Consider the following 16,215-nt stretch of genomic DNA (forward strand, 5'->3'; position numbering starts at 1 on the left):
AGCCATCTTCCTCCTCATTATCTCCTGTGCCAGTTGGGGAGTTTGCCACTTCTCTCTTAAGAAAGCCCCTCCCATTATGTTAATTTTACATTAGCATAATGCTCTTTGTTTTCTCCTTCAGCCTCTTCCCTGAAGCATTCAACTTCCCCCAGGACTTTCACCAACCTTGGACTCTCTTCTCTCCATACACTTATATATATATATAAAAATATATATATATATATATATATTTTTTTTTCTCTAGCCATGTCAACTCTTCAGCTCTCCACCCTAGGGAGACAATACTCAACTTTGTATTGTATTTATTTCAGAGTCCCGGTTTCCAATAGCCTCTTGCAACATTCCTCTTGGATTTGCCGTCAATGTTTATGACTCCAAGTATTCAAATACAGTAAATTTTATTTGGTGTAAATGCTCTTTTGAAAATTCCTACAGATAGCTTTTATATTTCTGGGCTTTTGGAAACCAAGGCTCATATCTGAGAAGAATCATTAGGTGCCTCCACCAGTCAAATGGCAGCCACCACTACTGATTTACAGAAGTCATATTTCACATGATTTAAAAAAAAAAAAAAAACTGGCCATGAAACCCAGAAGCTCATGCATAGTAGTTAAGTAGTTTGCTACTAAACGTACTCACATTTACTTTGAAATAGGATCTCAGTGAATTGCTCAGGCTAGCCTTGAACTTGTGATTTTCCTGTCAGCTTCCCAAGTACTTGGGATTACAGGCCTGGTGGCACGAGAATAGAAAAGTTCTATATGTAATGAGAGGCACACAGTGGGGTGTTGCAGTTCATGTCCCAGCAAGAGATCTTGTTATCTTTTCATTGGAAGGCCAGGACTAGCCAGGGACATTTACATATTCCACTCTGTCTTACAGGATAGAAGAGGATACCCCATATGGAAACTCTGTCCACAGAGCCCTCTCCACAGCACTGCCAGTGAGATCCTGCATTGAGGTGCACCACAGGAAGAAGTTTGTGTCTAAAACCTGAGTGGAGCCGTGGCAAGCCAAGGTCCTCTTCTTAAGGACTCACATACGAAGTGTGTGTGGAGCTTCAGGATTAAGGAGACTCAGAAACGCTCCGGTTTTCAGTGATCAGGTGTGCCGGGCTTAACATACACACAGCCTGGGCAGAACCTGGTGTCCAAACACAGACAGGAGAACTTTCTGAGTGATCAACAGAAAAAGGATGAGCAGGGGCCATGACGAGCTTGGAGACGAAAAGGTTGTTTGCCCCAAAGCAAGCTGTGTAATTGTTGCTTGTTTTAGGGCTTTGGGGCTTTCAATATCATGGTTACAGGAAGACATTTCTCCAAAATATCTGGGTGTGGGAGGGCTGGGCAACCAGTGATCTCTAACCCACATCCTATGCTTCCTGGAGGCTTGGTTTTTCCTCTTCTGTCTTACAGAGGCTCCAGTGTGGCCTTTGGTTGGGTGATAAAGACTGCTTGTCATGGTTTCCTATGCATCCTGTGTAGAGATGTGTTGGCTAGAGTGTCCCTACTGGTCTGTGGGAGCACTGTTGAAAACAGTGGGCTCTCAGGCAAGGGTTATGCTATGTCTTCTCCACCCATGGGATGGTACCTAGTTTCTTCAGATAGGAAATGTACCTCAGGAGGCACAATTCCTAAGAACAATAGGGACAGAATCACATCCGAGGAGAGCTGAGGTGAGAGAAACAAGGCATGAAGTACTGATGTGGGGCTGCTTGTTTTGCTGCTGAGTTTTAAACTCAGCTTTCTTATTTTTAAGTAGCAGCTTTCTATTATGTCTTATTAGTACAAAAGCGGTTGTCATTGGTCAGACTAGGTTGTCATCAGGAATGATGTGATGTCACAAGTTATCCTAATTCTTATAACTGTGCTGTTCTATTGCTGAGTCAAGATTGTTAATAAGGATAAATATAGTGAGTGACATTACAATTGATCCCGTGTTGAAAGGCCTTACTTCATAGGCTAAGGTTAACTATAACAGTGCCAAGTGTTCCTTAGCTGCTGCCGATGACATTCTCAAGTGAAAAAGGGTGTCTATTTTTCATGCATAAGGTCTGGATTTTATCTCCTAAGTACATTGAGCACATTTATTTTCTATTATAAGAATTGAATAGAAAAAGAAATGTTGAGGTTCATGTACATTCCTCTGAAAAAAACCATTGTCTTCTCAATAGGGGATCCATATTATAGAGGCTTCTGAAGACCCAAAAGGCAGCCATTTGGGATGAGTATGTCTTACTTGGTCATCAACACAATGAAAGCAAACCAAAGAAGGATCCCATGTCATCTTGATATTTTATCCAGCGAACGCCATTTGCAAATCATGATGCATCTTCTGATCACCTTTTGCCAAGGGAGCCTATGAGGGCTTTGGGCTACTTTACAATTCAAGCGAAGCCTTTCCATGCATCTGTCTACCTATCCACCCACTTCTTCCTTCCTTCTTCCATTGTTCGTCATCTTTCTTTCCCTCGTTTGTCTATATTTGTCTTGTATCTATATATAGCTGTATGTACATTTTCAAAAAATAAGAATGGTTGGCTTAAGTAACTTCGATTATTCTACACAGTCTTTTGTACCTCTACCTCTGCTGCCAGGGGATCCTATATGAATTAGTCAATTGCATCCTGGTGTAATTCACTCTTAAAGAACCAGATAGCAAAGACATCCTTGACCTCCAAGAGTTGCTGCTGTGAGCCATGCATTGAGACTAAAGAAGAATAAAGAAAACAAATTGTTTCTGGGAAAAGGAGCTCCTCAACACGTGTGTTTACTTCCTTCTGCTTAGCTATGAGCAAGAAATTAAAAAGAGCAAACCAGCCATTAGGCTGTGGTAAGTGACATTACACTCTCTGCTTTGAGAAACATGACTATTTCATCCCACGACACAGGCAGTACAGAGCATCCTCATCCTTGATGCTACGTATTTATCTTTCTGCACAGATGGGAGCACACTTCTGTGAGGAAACCCAGAGAGCACATAATACACAAAGCCACACAGTATGCAATTTATTGGACAAACCACACGTAAGCTTCTGACTACTGCTCTACTCTGGAAATTAGCTTTCCATTGCCCAGACTTTGCACAAGCAAAGTTTATTTGGATCATTGTTAACTTTGAGAAAACCGTTGCTTTTAGACTTTGAGCTGAAGTAAACTATACAAAGGGGGTCAAGTTTTAAAGGAAGATGTCAGCCAATTTTTTTTTTCGTTATTTATTTTTTTATTTTTTTTCCAAGAACAGTTAACATTTGCCAGGCACCTGTTGGCCTCAGTCACTTGCATCTAAAGAGCAAAGCTAATTTACCCACAGCCCACGTTCTCTGAAATGGTTAGCCTTATTTCTTAGCTCTGTTAACCACTAGCCTAACGTTAGCTTCAAGTTCAGTTTAAGTCATCTAGCCCATAATTGTCTACTGCTCCCTGCCACATAAACAAAAAAAAATTTTGAGAGGGAATAAGGTGAGCAGTTTACATCTTCTATGGATACTTCAAGTAATTGGCCCCAAAGTGAAACGATTGAGTTGACCATGGTTTAGCATGTTCTGAGGGCATAAAATATGGAAGCGATTGGCCTGTAGAAAGAGTTGGTATCCAACAATGTGTGAATATGTGAACATCCTACTTTAGTTCAGCTGGCCTAATATCCTGAGCCACTAGATGGTGAGATACATTACAAAAGGAACGAACTGATGCACACTGATATTGAAAAACAAAAGGCTTGTACACGATGGACAGCGGATGGAATAGCTTCTATTCAAATAAGATCCCACACAGGTCAGCTTTATACGTACACTGACATACACACACCCGCACACGCACAGACACACAAGCAAGAATGTGTATTTTGTAAGATTGGTCCATGGAAATAGACATTCTTAGCAAATGTGGATGACAGATCAATTGGAATTTATTTTCTTTTAACACTGTATCATCATAAAGAAAACTGGTATAAATGAAAAAGTCTATTTCAAATATCTACATCTAAAATTTTAGGCAGTGAAAAAGCACTTTGTTGACACGGAGTGTGGAATGACGTGTTAGCTGTGAGAAACTGCTGGATGCTTTGATTAGTTGCCACAAACAAATCACATATCAGAACGAACAATACTGCTAAATATTCCTTTTTTTTTCCTGTTTTTTTTTTCCTCTTTTTTGTTAAAACATACTGGGGGAAAGAAAAGAAAAGAAAACTGGAAATCCATACATCTTTCAAAAGTTTGAAATTGAAGCAATATTTAGAACCATTGATGAGGAAACACGGTGGCATTGGTGTAATATACACAATGCACTCTTCGTCTTTAATCTGTAATGTACATCAAATACTTTACAACAATGCATTAACAAAAGGCAAGAGACGTCTTGCTGTACAGAGGAACCCCAATGCAACTTGAAGCCTAGAGTCACACGGATGAAGAGAAGAGTAAACAACGCGTGAGAAGCCGTCCCCATAGTGTGTAAACTATTCTGTCTTGTGCTTAGCGATAACCTCCACGCCTACCACCCTGACTGTCTCCTCTCTCCCTTCCTCCAGCCACGCAGACTATAAAGCACTTTAAAAACTCTATAGTTCAAACTAGAAAGGTGTTGAATATGATCACATTTAGGGTTGCGTTTAGCTTTTTCAATTGATTTCCCAGTTAACTCTCGATTCATTTAGCTTTCTAAAATAGCTCTGAGTATTTCTTCCTGGTTATCACAGCCTTCCTATGGAACAGGCTTTAACAAACTAAATTTGCAGGGGAGGAAAAAAAAAAAAAAAGAAGAAAGAAAAAGAAAAGAAACCGGATGTCGTGTGGTATGCATGCACATGCACTGTTCCCGGAGTGCCTCGTGTCCTGGTTCCTCACACCCAGGAGTCGGGCGAGGCCGGGTAGTGGCTCGTTTCATAGTTCAGTTCACTGTAAGGACGGGCAGCGGAGTAGAAGTCAACATAGTTGCCGGTGGACTTGAGGCCCAGGTGCATGGTGTACTCGCTGGCTGGAGGGCGGTGATGGACCTGGTCTTCAAAGAAGGACTCATCGTAATTTCGTGTGGAATTCTGAAACGGCTGGTAGGGCTCGTAGTCTTTCCTGCTGGGCTCCTGGGGCACGGGCTGTGCAGAAACCTGGAGGAGAGAAAGTGTCACTCTGGGTCAGTGGGTTCCCTGACCTGCCCTCTCTCCCCATGTCACTCTACCACCATGTACGTAAAGGACTGGAGCCTGTCCCAGGCTCTCTGTACACTGCCTGGGGCTGTGCTCTTTCCATGTAATTTGACATGTTGTTTTCAATTCATGTGTTTGGGATGCAATTTGGTGCTTTGATGCTGGCATTCAATGTGTCGACTAGCATTTTGACTTCCTCGTCCACATTATTTCTGTGTTCTGAGAATCTTCAAACTTCCCTTGTATAGTTCTTTATAAAGTACACAAAACTCACCATGACTGTCACCCTGCAGTACTGTGGATGTGAGTGCCTATTCTCCCTGCCTCATAGGGGCCCAGGGGCCCTTAGCTGGCATCCTCTCTTTCCTCCTTGTCCTACTTGGTGCTTCTGTGAAAGCAACTTGGGTTTTAGCAGCCATGTATAAGAACAAATACATTTGGTCTTTCTGGTGTTCTAGCCAGGAAAGAGGTATGGGAGAGGTTCCGTAACTTGCCCAGAGCATCAGGGAGATGCATCAGTGGATGAAGTGCTTGCCATGGAATTGAAGACCAGAGTTTGAGTGCTCAGAACCCACTTAAAGGGTGGTAGGTTTGATGGCTGTCCCCTGTACTGAGGAGGTAGAGACAGAGGACCCCCGGGGTCAAGTTGGCTAGACAAGATCACTGGGTCTAGGTTTGTACTCATTAAAAAGTGTTGTCCACTCCTGGATCCTGAGCTGTCCATGGTGACTTCTGTCTATGAATTTGCCTACATTTGGAGCCTCACATGAGTGGAGCCACACAGTATTTAGCTTGTGTGTCTGACTGCTCTCCCTCAGCATGTTTTCATCACTTCTACCTGTTGAATGTTTCAGAATATTTTTCTGAAGAACAAATAATATTACTTTGAATGGACATACCACATTTTGTTTATCCATTTGTCTTTGGTAGATAATTGGATGCACCTCTGTCTATTTGATTCCCACCTCCTTTTTTGGGGGGGGGGATGTATCTTGTATCAGACAGAAACTCTGTGTTTAACGCTTTGAGGAACCCTCAACTGTTTGCCACAGCAGCTGTACAATCATGCTAGGTGAGCTGTGGAATTAACTCTATAGAATAAAGATGCTCATTTTTATTTTTTCTGCACTTTTTGCTATTGCACCTAGATGCTGCAACATCAAACAGCCTGTGGATGTATAAGGTCTAATGGCCACATATCTCCTGCTTATAACACGTTCCTGTGATTATGTAAGAAGCTGAGGTGTCCCTGTGGTTCGTTCACTCTGTCACACCTGCTCCAAGGGACCAGGACCTCAGACAGATACACACTCAAATAGTCTACTCTGTGGAAGACCAAATATTTCCTAAGACGGTGCAATTAGAAACTGGTTCGATTAAAGAATGCTGCAGGAACAGTGGCTTGCACCTGTAATACCACATACAAGGGAGGCTGGGCAGAAGGATGCAAAGTTTGAGGCCTGGGTAGTTCAAGGCCAGCCTTGGCAACTTAGTAAACACTCTGCCTCAAAGTTAAAGTTTAAAAAGGCTCAGGTACAGCTCATTGGAGGAACACCTGCCTGTCATGCCCAAGAGCTAGAATTCACTAGAAGGTGGTGTCTGCAGTACTTTCTGGTGTTCCAGCCCAACTCTCAATACTCCTTGTTCTTGGCTTCTGTGAGTTACTGTCAGAGGTAGGATCTAGAAACATCCAAGGGTCCCAAGAGCCTTGTTAGAAGTCAAAAACTGTTTCCTTCTGCTTGGCTTTAGAGGGTGTGAGATAAAGGACTCCCCACGCCCCTCTTCACAGTCTCTTCCTGTTTTGACTGAATCTAGGATTCCTTTTCAGGTACCTGACCCTTCACTATGAGCAGATGTTTTTAAGGTATGGGATGAGTGGGACCCCATGCCGGTGTCCACAGAGATGTGCAAAGCTCTATAGCTTGTAATCGCCATGGTGTCTGGCATGGATTACAAAACACTCTGGGAAGGACACAGTTTGATTACTTTTCAGCAGATTCAGTAATTCCCTATTAATTTTACTAAGGCTCGGCATGGTAGGCTCCTTTAGAAATGGGTTTAGTTAATAGGTAGTGATTTGTAATTAGCGGAGTGTGTATAAATGAATACCTCTAATGGCCCGAATGTAATTCTTCTCTCAAGTAGGCGAAACTCCTTCTTTTATGTATAATTGATTTATACTAGCAATCGATCAGCTCTCCATAGATGTGGTGAACTTCATCACAGTGGTGGTGAACGACCAAGATTTCAGTCTACCTGTGGAAGTCTGTGTGCTCACGGAGCATTAACCTCTGCTTTCCCAAGATGTTAGGCGTGAGAGGAATTCTAGAATTAGCCTGCGACCATGCAGGTCTAGTGATCTGCATGCTTGGGAGTGTGCTCTTCCCATTCCAGAAACGGCTGCACACTCTGCAAGACTGTGCTGCTGTCCAAACTAGCAGCTCTGAAAGGCCCAGTCAGAAGGCTTGAAAGTGAGTACAGGCCACTTGCTACAACTTAGTGTTTGTATTTCACAGGCATCACCTTCAGCACTGAATCAACTGTTCTTTTCTTATTCCTCAAAGCATCACAGAACTGTATATACGTGCACGCCACATCGACCTGTATCTGTATCTTCCATCTGTCTACTTACTCATCTGTCTGTCCTTCTGACTCCTATTTTGTACGGAAGGAAATGGACACTCTGGCAGTTAACCAGCCTCTCTAAGGTATCATGGTGAGTGGACCTGTGGAGCTGGGACCTAAGTGATCCCTGTGTCTTCACTGTGCTAGCCCAGTCCTGCGGAGAGCCACCATGGTCAAACCCTGGAGGGCGGACCTCACTGGTCTCTGTGATAAAAAAGAAAAATGATGTCTTCTTGAGGAGACAGAAAAGGTATGGTTCTTCTGTGCTGGCCTTGGTGGCCAATGCGTGAAGTGCCAGAGCCAAGGATGTCCTTAGGGGAAGTCATTCCTCAGGCTTATGGCTTCCTTCCCTCCATCCCTCCTCCTCTTCTTCCTCTCTTTTTGTCCCTCATTCCTCCCTTCTTTCATACAGCCCCCTGGTTGGGGGGCATTTTTTAGAATTAGGCCTAAGCTCATTATCTGAGTGTGTATTATGCACGAAGTCCTTTAGTTTAATCTCTTCTAAGATTTAGTGCCTCAAATTTGGGCGTGTCCATACACAGACTACCTAGCTTACGTGGTGTGTGGTATGCCATACCTGAAAGGACTGACTGAGTCACCTGCAATGTTGGCTAGTGAAAGACACTCACAGCGGAGGGATGCTGGCTGCGCTTTTGTGATTTACTCTAAAGGCATGACAAGTGAAAAGTCCCCTAGTATGTCATTTTCATAGAGTTTTTACAGACCAGATTTCTAGGAGGGACGATTCTACTAGCAGTGGGGGTTTATAAGCACATCCGTACTATTTGGAGGAAGGCCTGAGCAGCAGAAAGCCGAGGTTGAGATCGATTCTGTCTTAAGGTTACATCCTTTGTGGGAAGCAAGGTATGACATGCCAGCTTGGGTGGGAGTTACTGGGGCTACACTCTGTGCTTGGCCTCCAACTCATCTTCCCACAAACTCATCTCTCATAAACTTTTCTCAGATACGAGAATGCTCAAATTACAAAGAATACTTAAAGAAAAAAAAACCCTCTTAAGTGCGATGACAGAAAAAGTCTTCAATTTTATTCTCCATGGAGCTCGCCAGGGCCATGGTTTGCTCTCCATGGGCTGGCCTATAATGTGGTGCTGCTGGGGTGGTGGGAGCTGTAAGTCACGAGGTCTATGCCAGGCACGTCAGCTCAGCTTACAGTCCCAACACTTGGGATTGCTGGGCAGGAGGCTCACTGTAAGTCCTGGGATAGCCTGGCCTTCCACAGATAGAACCCAACTCCAAAACAAACAATAGCATAAGAAGAACTGGAGCCCAGTGGGACCTGAGTGGGTCACAGAGGCACCACCTTAGGATATACTGCTGCTGGGGAAGCAGAGTGAGGTCATTGTCACAAGATGTGCTCTTCGTAAGGCGAGGCCGCCCATGTTTGTTCCTTTCTGCAGCGATTATGACGGCTTTTCTGCTTCTCAGCCACACTGTGCAGCCAGGACAGTTATACAGGAGAATGAACAGGTGGGGCCTATTGATACCATATCTTCCGCTTCCCCAAATGGGAGCTAAGTAGACATATTTCCTTTATGTGGCACTCAGCCTCAAGTGTTGTGTTACAACAACACCAGAGAGGAAAAGATCAGGAGGACTAGCAAACTGGACTTATTTTGAACACAAGGACGAACAGCTGCTGATAACAGGATCTTCTGAGTTTCCCACTGAGGGAAAATGGAAGATTCAGACCATTAACTGCATGGGTCAAGTGCTAAGGACTTCCGTTTACTTTGTCTCTTGTGTCTCAGAGTAGTCACACAGAAGCAGCAAGTTGTCCAAGATGAAAATTACTGGGCTAACTTCCATACTGATTGAATCAGGAGGTCTGGTTTCGGGGCCCCCAAAGCTACAGTTTCATAGCAGTAAGGGGGGGTGGGTGGGGGTGCAGTGGGCGGGTGGGAAATGGGGGTGTGAGTGGGGCTTCGGCCCAGATTTGAAGGTCACTGAGGTGACAAGAGATGGGAGGTGGAACACAGAGACAAGTGAGTCGGGTTGAGTCTGCTTCTTCCCAGCTAGAGGGCTGAAGGTAAACTGTCCCTCCCTGTCCCTTGATAATCATTTCCTTATCTCTTGTGACAACAATACTTGTTCTCTTACTTAAGATTGGGACTCAGGACACCAATGCGAGAACTAAAGGTCATTAAAACATGTACCGCCTTTGTAGAGAATTTCTGAGCAAAACTTCCCCCTGTCAGCCAGGCATGTGCAGTCAAGTATCTTTGCATGTGCAAGTGTAGGCCTGATGAGTAGAAGCTCACTGGGACTCTGGGGGGAATGTTCAAAGAATGTGACCTGTCACTCCAGGCCTAAAAACCATGGATCATCAACTTTACACTGTTGGCTGTGTCTCCTAGGAAACTTTAAGTACATAATTGACTGGAAATGTGCACGGAGTTCCTGGGAGTCACATGAATTGTGCCTCAGAGCCTGGCTCCTCTTCTGTGGGGTCACAGAGACTGTGGATCAGGGCTGTTGCCCTACCTACCCTCACATTAGCACATATGCCGGGTGCCGGGACTCGGGCCCCCATCTCAGTACTCCAGTCTTCTGCGTTGTCCTGGAGACCCACCTCCTTATGGTCAGCTGCTGTCTGCCCCTTCACTGTGACTGTTTTGTTTAGAGGCAGGTTCTTGTTCTGTAGCCCTGCCTGATTTAGAACTCACTTTGTAGCCCAGGCTGGCTTTGAACTAATGGCAACAGCATCCTGAGTGCTGGGATTATGGTCTGGGGAACTACACATGGCCCAGGTCAAGTGTCTGTTCTCTGGGACTTTGCAAGCCTTAGTTACAATTTACATAAATGATCAGAATAGTCTTAAAGATGTGCTTTCGAGAACATTATGGACTGTTCTATAAATGTAGGGAACAGGTAATCTTGGGAGCTACTGTAGTCACACCATGATCTGCCAACCATGCCTGAGCTATACTAGATTGTTTTTATTACCAGGTACAGCAGAATAGCTTGGACAGGTAAGCTGCTGTGAATGTGCTGATTCTGCTGTGAGCATCTTTTTACCTGCTCAACTACAGGCTAATCCTGTATCCTTGCCTGCAACATCAAAAGCTTCGTCTCATCCCTACAACCCTCTTTGAGAGCTGGAGAGTCTTTGCTCCCTGTAACTACAGATATTTGCTACAAGAAAAAAAAAGTTTATTGCCATAAATAGAGTCAAAATTTCTAACACACTTCATCCCCATCTTTTCATGTAGGCAGGTTCACTGGCAAGAGAATAGTTGGGGCCACCCTGGTGATCTCCTCTCTACTGTTTATGACTCAGATTATTTATTCACTGGCTTTTTGGCTTTTAGCAGAGTGGGCAGTTAGCTGTTAGCAATATGTCAGGCAGGCTCTTGGGCCATTGCACTAATGGGGGGTTACAACCACACCAGATGTCTTCCAGAGTGGGTGTGCACTGACTGGAAAACAGGAATGCAGGGGGCTAACTCTTCTGCTAAGGATCACATTTCCTGCTGATGGTTGATCAGACATGAAAAGCAATTTGAGTTCAAAGACAGTGTCGTGTTCCCCTACCCTTCCTTAGAAATGAGACTGCATAGGTCATGTCCATTGGTGAGAGGGCGTGGCCACCTGGTGAGGGGGCATGGCCACCTGGTGATGGGCATGGCCACTGGTTAGGGGCGTGGCCACCTGGTTAGGGGCGTGGCCATCTGGTGAGGGGGATGATATTATTCCAAAGCCACATGCCCTCTCTCCCCATGACCTCCTACCCCTGGCCACTGCAATCAAGTGCATGGGTTTTGGTTATTCCTCTCTGTATAACTTTTCTGAAGTGTGGCAGGACTAAGGCATCCACAGAAGCTAGCCTTGGAGAGGGTTATTAGCCACAGGTAGTCACAAAGACACAGTCTTTCCCTGATGCCCACCACAGGAGTGAGAACAACATATGGCCAAGCCTCTGCCTTTTCTCTCATAGACACACAGAAATGGGCAAAGCTGTCCTTCAACAAATGGTTCCAAAATAAAGCAAACAGAGACCCAGATTGTTTAGTGTTTTATAGTGGTGTTTCTGCTGTTGGTAAATATCATGTGCAAAATAACACTTTTGTGTCAATCACAGTTGACTGGGGCATAAAAGCTGCCCAGGGCCTGCTTAATCAACAAATAATTATGCTTTAGTCATTGGTGTCTTATACTGGTCTATTTGGGGCTTTATTTATTCTGTTTCTCATTACTGTCATGGGATGCTTGAGGTTGGGTAACTTTAGAAAGGAATGAGGACTATTTATCTCACAGGTCTGGATGTTCAAGGCGTGGTGTCAGCACTGGCTCGCCGTGATGACAACTTCAGAGCAGAGGGCATTGGGCTGGCTACAGTGCATGCATACATGCATGCAAGAGACACCACCCGGAGACAGGAATCTCCTCCTGGAGAAGGGCAGGCTCCAGAGAGAGCTAGCCCCAGACCTCGTAGGAACTACTGCAGACATTTTAGGGTCAATGTCGCCAATGACCTTCGCACAGACCCCATCTCCTAAACATTGTCACACTGAAGGTCATATGCCCCACACATGAAGCCCTCAGATACACCACATCCAAGCCATGACAGCACCACAGCATGACACCTACTTTTTCCTGCCAGGCAGGAAGTGATAAGGAAACCACGGGTTGCCTGTTTAAAGCGTGCTACTGCCCCCGTTCACACGCGTTTTGATGAATGCGAAATATAAGTTGGTTTACTCCTTGAAAACCCAATTTATAATTCTAAGCCACATGAGTCACTAGGAATAATAATACAGACATGCTGCTTGTGCTTTACCTGGTTGTGTTTGACGTCTTCAGCGGGCGCACCATATGAATTCCTATACAAAGTTGAAACTCCAGTGTTTTGAGCTACAAGCAAAAGGAAAACAAAATTACTAGCAATAAAGGCCAGGTTCTGAGTATCAAGGCAGGTTCTTGGCCTGATACAGCTTTGGTTTGTCACGAACCATTCCAAGTGGAAGGACCTCTTTGTCCCCAAGTCCCCTTTTACATATTCAGAAAGAAGAGGAAACCACCCTGTGCGCTCCCGGTAACTTGTCAGCTTATTCTAATAACGTTCGCATCGCGGACAGGGTCAGGGCAGGAGCGGATGACAGATGGTCATCTTGCAAGTTTTATTGCCTTCTTTCCTGGTAAAAACCAAAGGATAATAAAAGCTTGTCACCTGCACTGGAGCGTGCAGGAGCCTGAATCAGCAGCTCAGCTTTTAGCTAGAGAATGACAAGAACGCAGTTTCTAATTTGAATGCACACACATGCTTGGTCATCTTTCAGACAGTTTGTTCTCCAAGGCCTGAAGGCCATGCAGACAACACCATCTCCCCACTCCTTGCACATCTGGCCATAGAGAGTGGGGAGCTTCAAAATCCTGTCAGGTACAGGGACAGAAGCCCACACTCCATCTTTCCATATGCTTGGTGTCTAGGTGAGGAGAGGGGAGGTATCCTGTTCCTGGAAGATGTGCCCATTTCCTCAGTTGGTACCTTGCAGGTCCGTGCCACAGGCCCAGACGAAGAGCACCGTTCCTCTCACATATACTGGGAGAAAGATCTGGAAAATGCTACTTATTTAGGGTCAGATCAATAGGGCACACAAACCTTTAAAATGTGTCCCTGGCTTTCAGGACCCAGGGATAATGAAATTTACACACCACCTACTCTCTTGAAATGAAAATCACACCAGAGCAGGGCTTTACGTAACACCACTCATTGCTATCATTATTGCCTGAAAGGCGTAGAGTAGCCATGCAGTTAAAACCTTGGAAAACTTTGCTTGGAAAGTGAGGCTGAGAGCTCATCTTTTTACCCCCTGTGTGTGTCGCAAGCACATGGAGGTGTGGGCACATGTACCCTGCTCATGCACGGTACATGTGGAGGACAGAGCAGGACATCAGGTGTTGTCCACTATTGCTCCCACCTTGTTGCCTTGTCACCGAAGTGGAATCTCACCATTTTGACTAGAACGGTTGGCTGTGAAGCACTCCATAGCTGCATGTCTCTGCTCGTCCAATGCTGGAGTCGCAGGCACATGCAGCCACGCCCAGTTCCTTACAGGAATATCTGATACTCGCACTCAGCTCCTCAGGCTTGCAAAACACATATTTCTATTCATTGAACAATTTCCGCAGCCCCTCATTTTCAGTTTCATACCACTCTCTGACACTGTACCTTTCCTACTTACTGTGGAGACAATCTCTCTCGGGTCACTGAATTTTCCTAGTGGTTCCAGCTTCCTGTCTTTTCTGTCTTCTCTGTTCACCAGTCTTCCACAGCCAAGGGTATCCTTTTGTTTTCTGGGTTGGACTAGGTCACTCTCCCTCCTTGATAATACTCGAGTGCTCAAGCTCCACATGATCTCTCCCCACCTCACTCTCCGTCTCTTAGCCACCCTCTTCCTCTTTGCTTTATTGAGTGAGTCAAGTTTGTGTGCACTTAGGGAGATTCTTCTTGCAAAGCTTCCTTTATCCTGATTCTGGGATCTGGTTGGTGTTCAGTCATCAGCTGAGACTGTCTCCCTGTGGTCCACGGCATGCAAAGTTACCCTTCCTATCTGTCCCCCTCTGTCTCAGTCCCGATTACACCAATATCATGTAACATTACCTTGTAGGAGAACATATTCTTTGCTGACATTATTTATTGCTAGCCTTTGTGTACTAGAGCAGATGCCCCATAAAAACAGGTATGTCTTGTCTTCTCTGTTTCTCTGGGATGGTGCCTGGTCTCAGTGGATCTTCACAGGGCAAGAGATATAATTACCAAGTGACTTAACAAAGGCGTCAGCCATAGAATGCGATCTACCTGCCCAGCAAAACATGTGCTATATATGTCCCTGTAAGGCCGAGGTGAAAGGCTGGTGTTCCCTATTTGAAATAATGCATTCCAGGGGGCTGGGACATTTGTTCTATTAACAACCGTGGCCTCTTTCCACATTGCATTGTTGGCTTTTAAGTAGAATATGTTTCTGTTGGAAGCTCTGTCCTCAGCTCTTTGGCTCACTGGCCTGTGTAGAAGAGAATCTGGCTGAGAGTGAACTACATATAAAGTGAAGGGTCTCAAGGATGTTCTTCACACAGAAGTGCCTTTCTTTTTGGTGTCATTCCCTGCGCACTCAGTTTCTAACCAAAAGGATTAGGATGGCTTTAAAAGGCATAAGAGAGACACAGACAAAGGCAGGCATCACCTGACGGAAAGGAAAGTTCAGATGGAAAGGCAAAGCCCCCAATAAACCTAAAAGTTAGGCTGTGTATCCAGGGATCAGGTGGCACACAGGAGGTTCCTAGGCAACCAGAGAAACAGCAGCCAGCCACCTGCATGCTTGAACACACAGCTGATGCTGGGATTCTGAATGCTCCTTGGTAGCCCGAGGGACACAAAGGGATAAAAATCTCTGATAAGACATTCTTAGAGCCATAATCTAAGATAGAAAAGGAATGCAGAAGAAATAAGCTGTGGTATGGCTGGGATGAGAATTCCATTGATCTGGATTTACGGGGTCCGAGCTAGGGGAAGACGGACAGGCGAGGAATGTGTCCGCCACATGTCTTTGAGGGCATGGCCCATCACTGCCCACAGCAGATACTCTTTCTTCATTGGTGAGTGCCAAAGCTCCCATTGCTGCCTCAGGGCCAAGAAAGATAGAAACATTTGAGGTTTCTTCCACAAAACTTTACCACACCTCGGGTTTAATCTTAAATGAAAATAAAAATAGTTTTGCTATGGAGATCCTAAGAAATCTGACATGAATTTCTAACAATGGGCACTTCCCAACGTTTCCAAAGTAGAAGTCGGTGAAGCAGCTTCATTCCAGTGTGATGTGTTGTGTCCTCTTGTGGCACGGCTGGTGATTCAGTTCATCGCTACCGTCAGGCTCATCACCTAAGCTTCCGCTTTCATCCTTGCCAGCACCTTCACCCCACCACTGCCGTCCCCCCCAGCATATTTAATGTTCATAGTCTTCGCTTTCATCATTTCTCCTCCCTCATTCCTGACCCATTCCACACTGCCCTCAACAGCCTGTCAGAGAGCTAGACCTCTGCCGTCTACCACCCTCGCTGACACCTTTGTCTCCACTGCTCGTTTCTGTCACAATCCACTATTATCACAGTCACAAAGTCACCCGCACAGTCAGATACCCATCTCTCATTACCCGCAACAACCACTAGCACCATCACTTCTCTCATTACCAGTGCAGCCTTCCCTACCGCCCCCCACTTGTTTTATTACCATCACCACCCTCACCTCCTTGTCTTTCCTTACCACTCTCACATCACCTCCACGTTTCTTACTGCTTCCACCACCTCTCCATCACCTCCATGCCTTTTATTGATTCTATTACTCTCACTATTGCCATTGATATCAACCAGCTTTTTATACAAATATCTGTTGACTTGAGAAGAACTTTCTTATGTAAACAAATTCAGTAA

The 16,215-nt window shown here is 45.0% G+C and overlaps 1 protein-coding gene across 5 annotated transcripts in view; it reads right to left on the minus strand.

Annotated features, from left to right (window-relative positions):
* Positions 1-3,891: 3,891 nt before the first annotated feature.
* Positions 3,892-16,215, minus strand: part of CTNND2 (catenin delta 2) — an 836,853-nt gene continuing 824,529 nt past the window's right edge. For all 5 annotated transcript variants that reach the window (XM_084781517.1, XM_084781518.1, XM_084781516.1 and 2 more), the window contains 2 exons: positions 12,569-12,642; positions 3,892-5,106 (listed from right to left, as the gene is read on the minus strand). In XM_084781517.1, the coding sequence (XP_084637643.1) occupies positions 4,846-5,106; positions 12,569-12,642 (335 nt within the window). In that variant the 3' untranslated portion in view covers positions 3,892-4,845. The remainder of the gene's footprint in view (positions 5,107-12,568; positions 12,643-16,215) is intronic.

Source organism: Acomys minous (genome assembly GCF_964271855.1).
Source record: "Acomys minous genome assembly, chromosome: 5".
NCBI lineage: Eukaryota > Metazoa > Chordata > Mammalia > Rodentia > Muridae > Acomys > Acomys minous.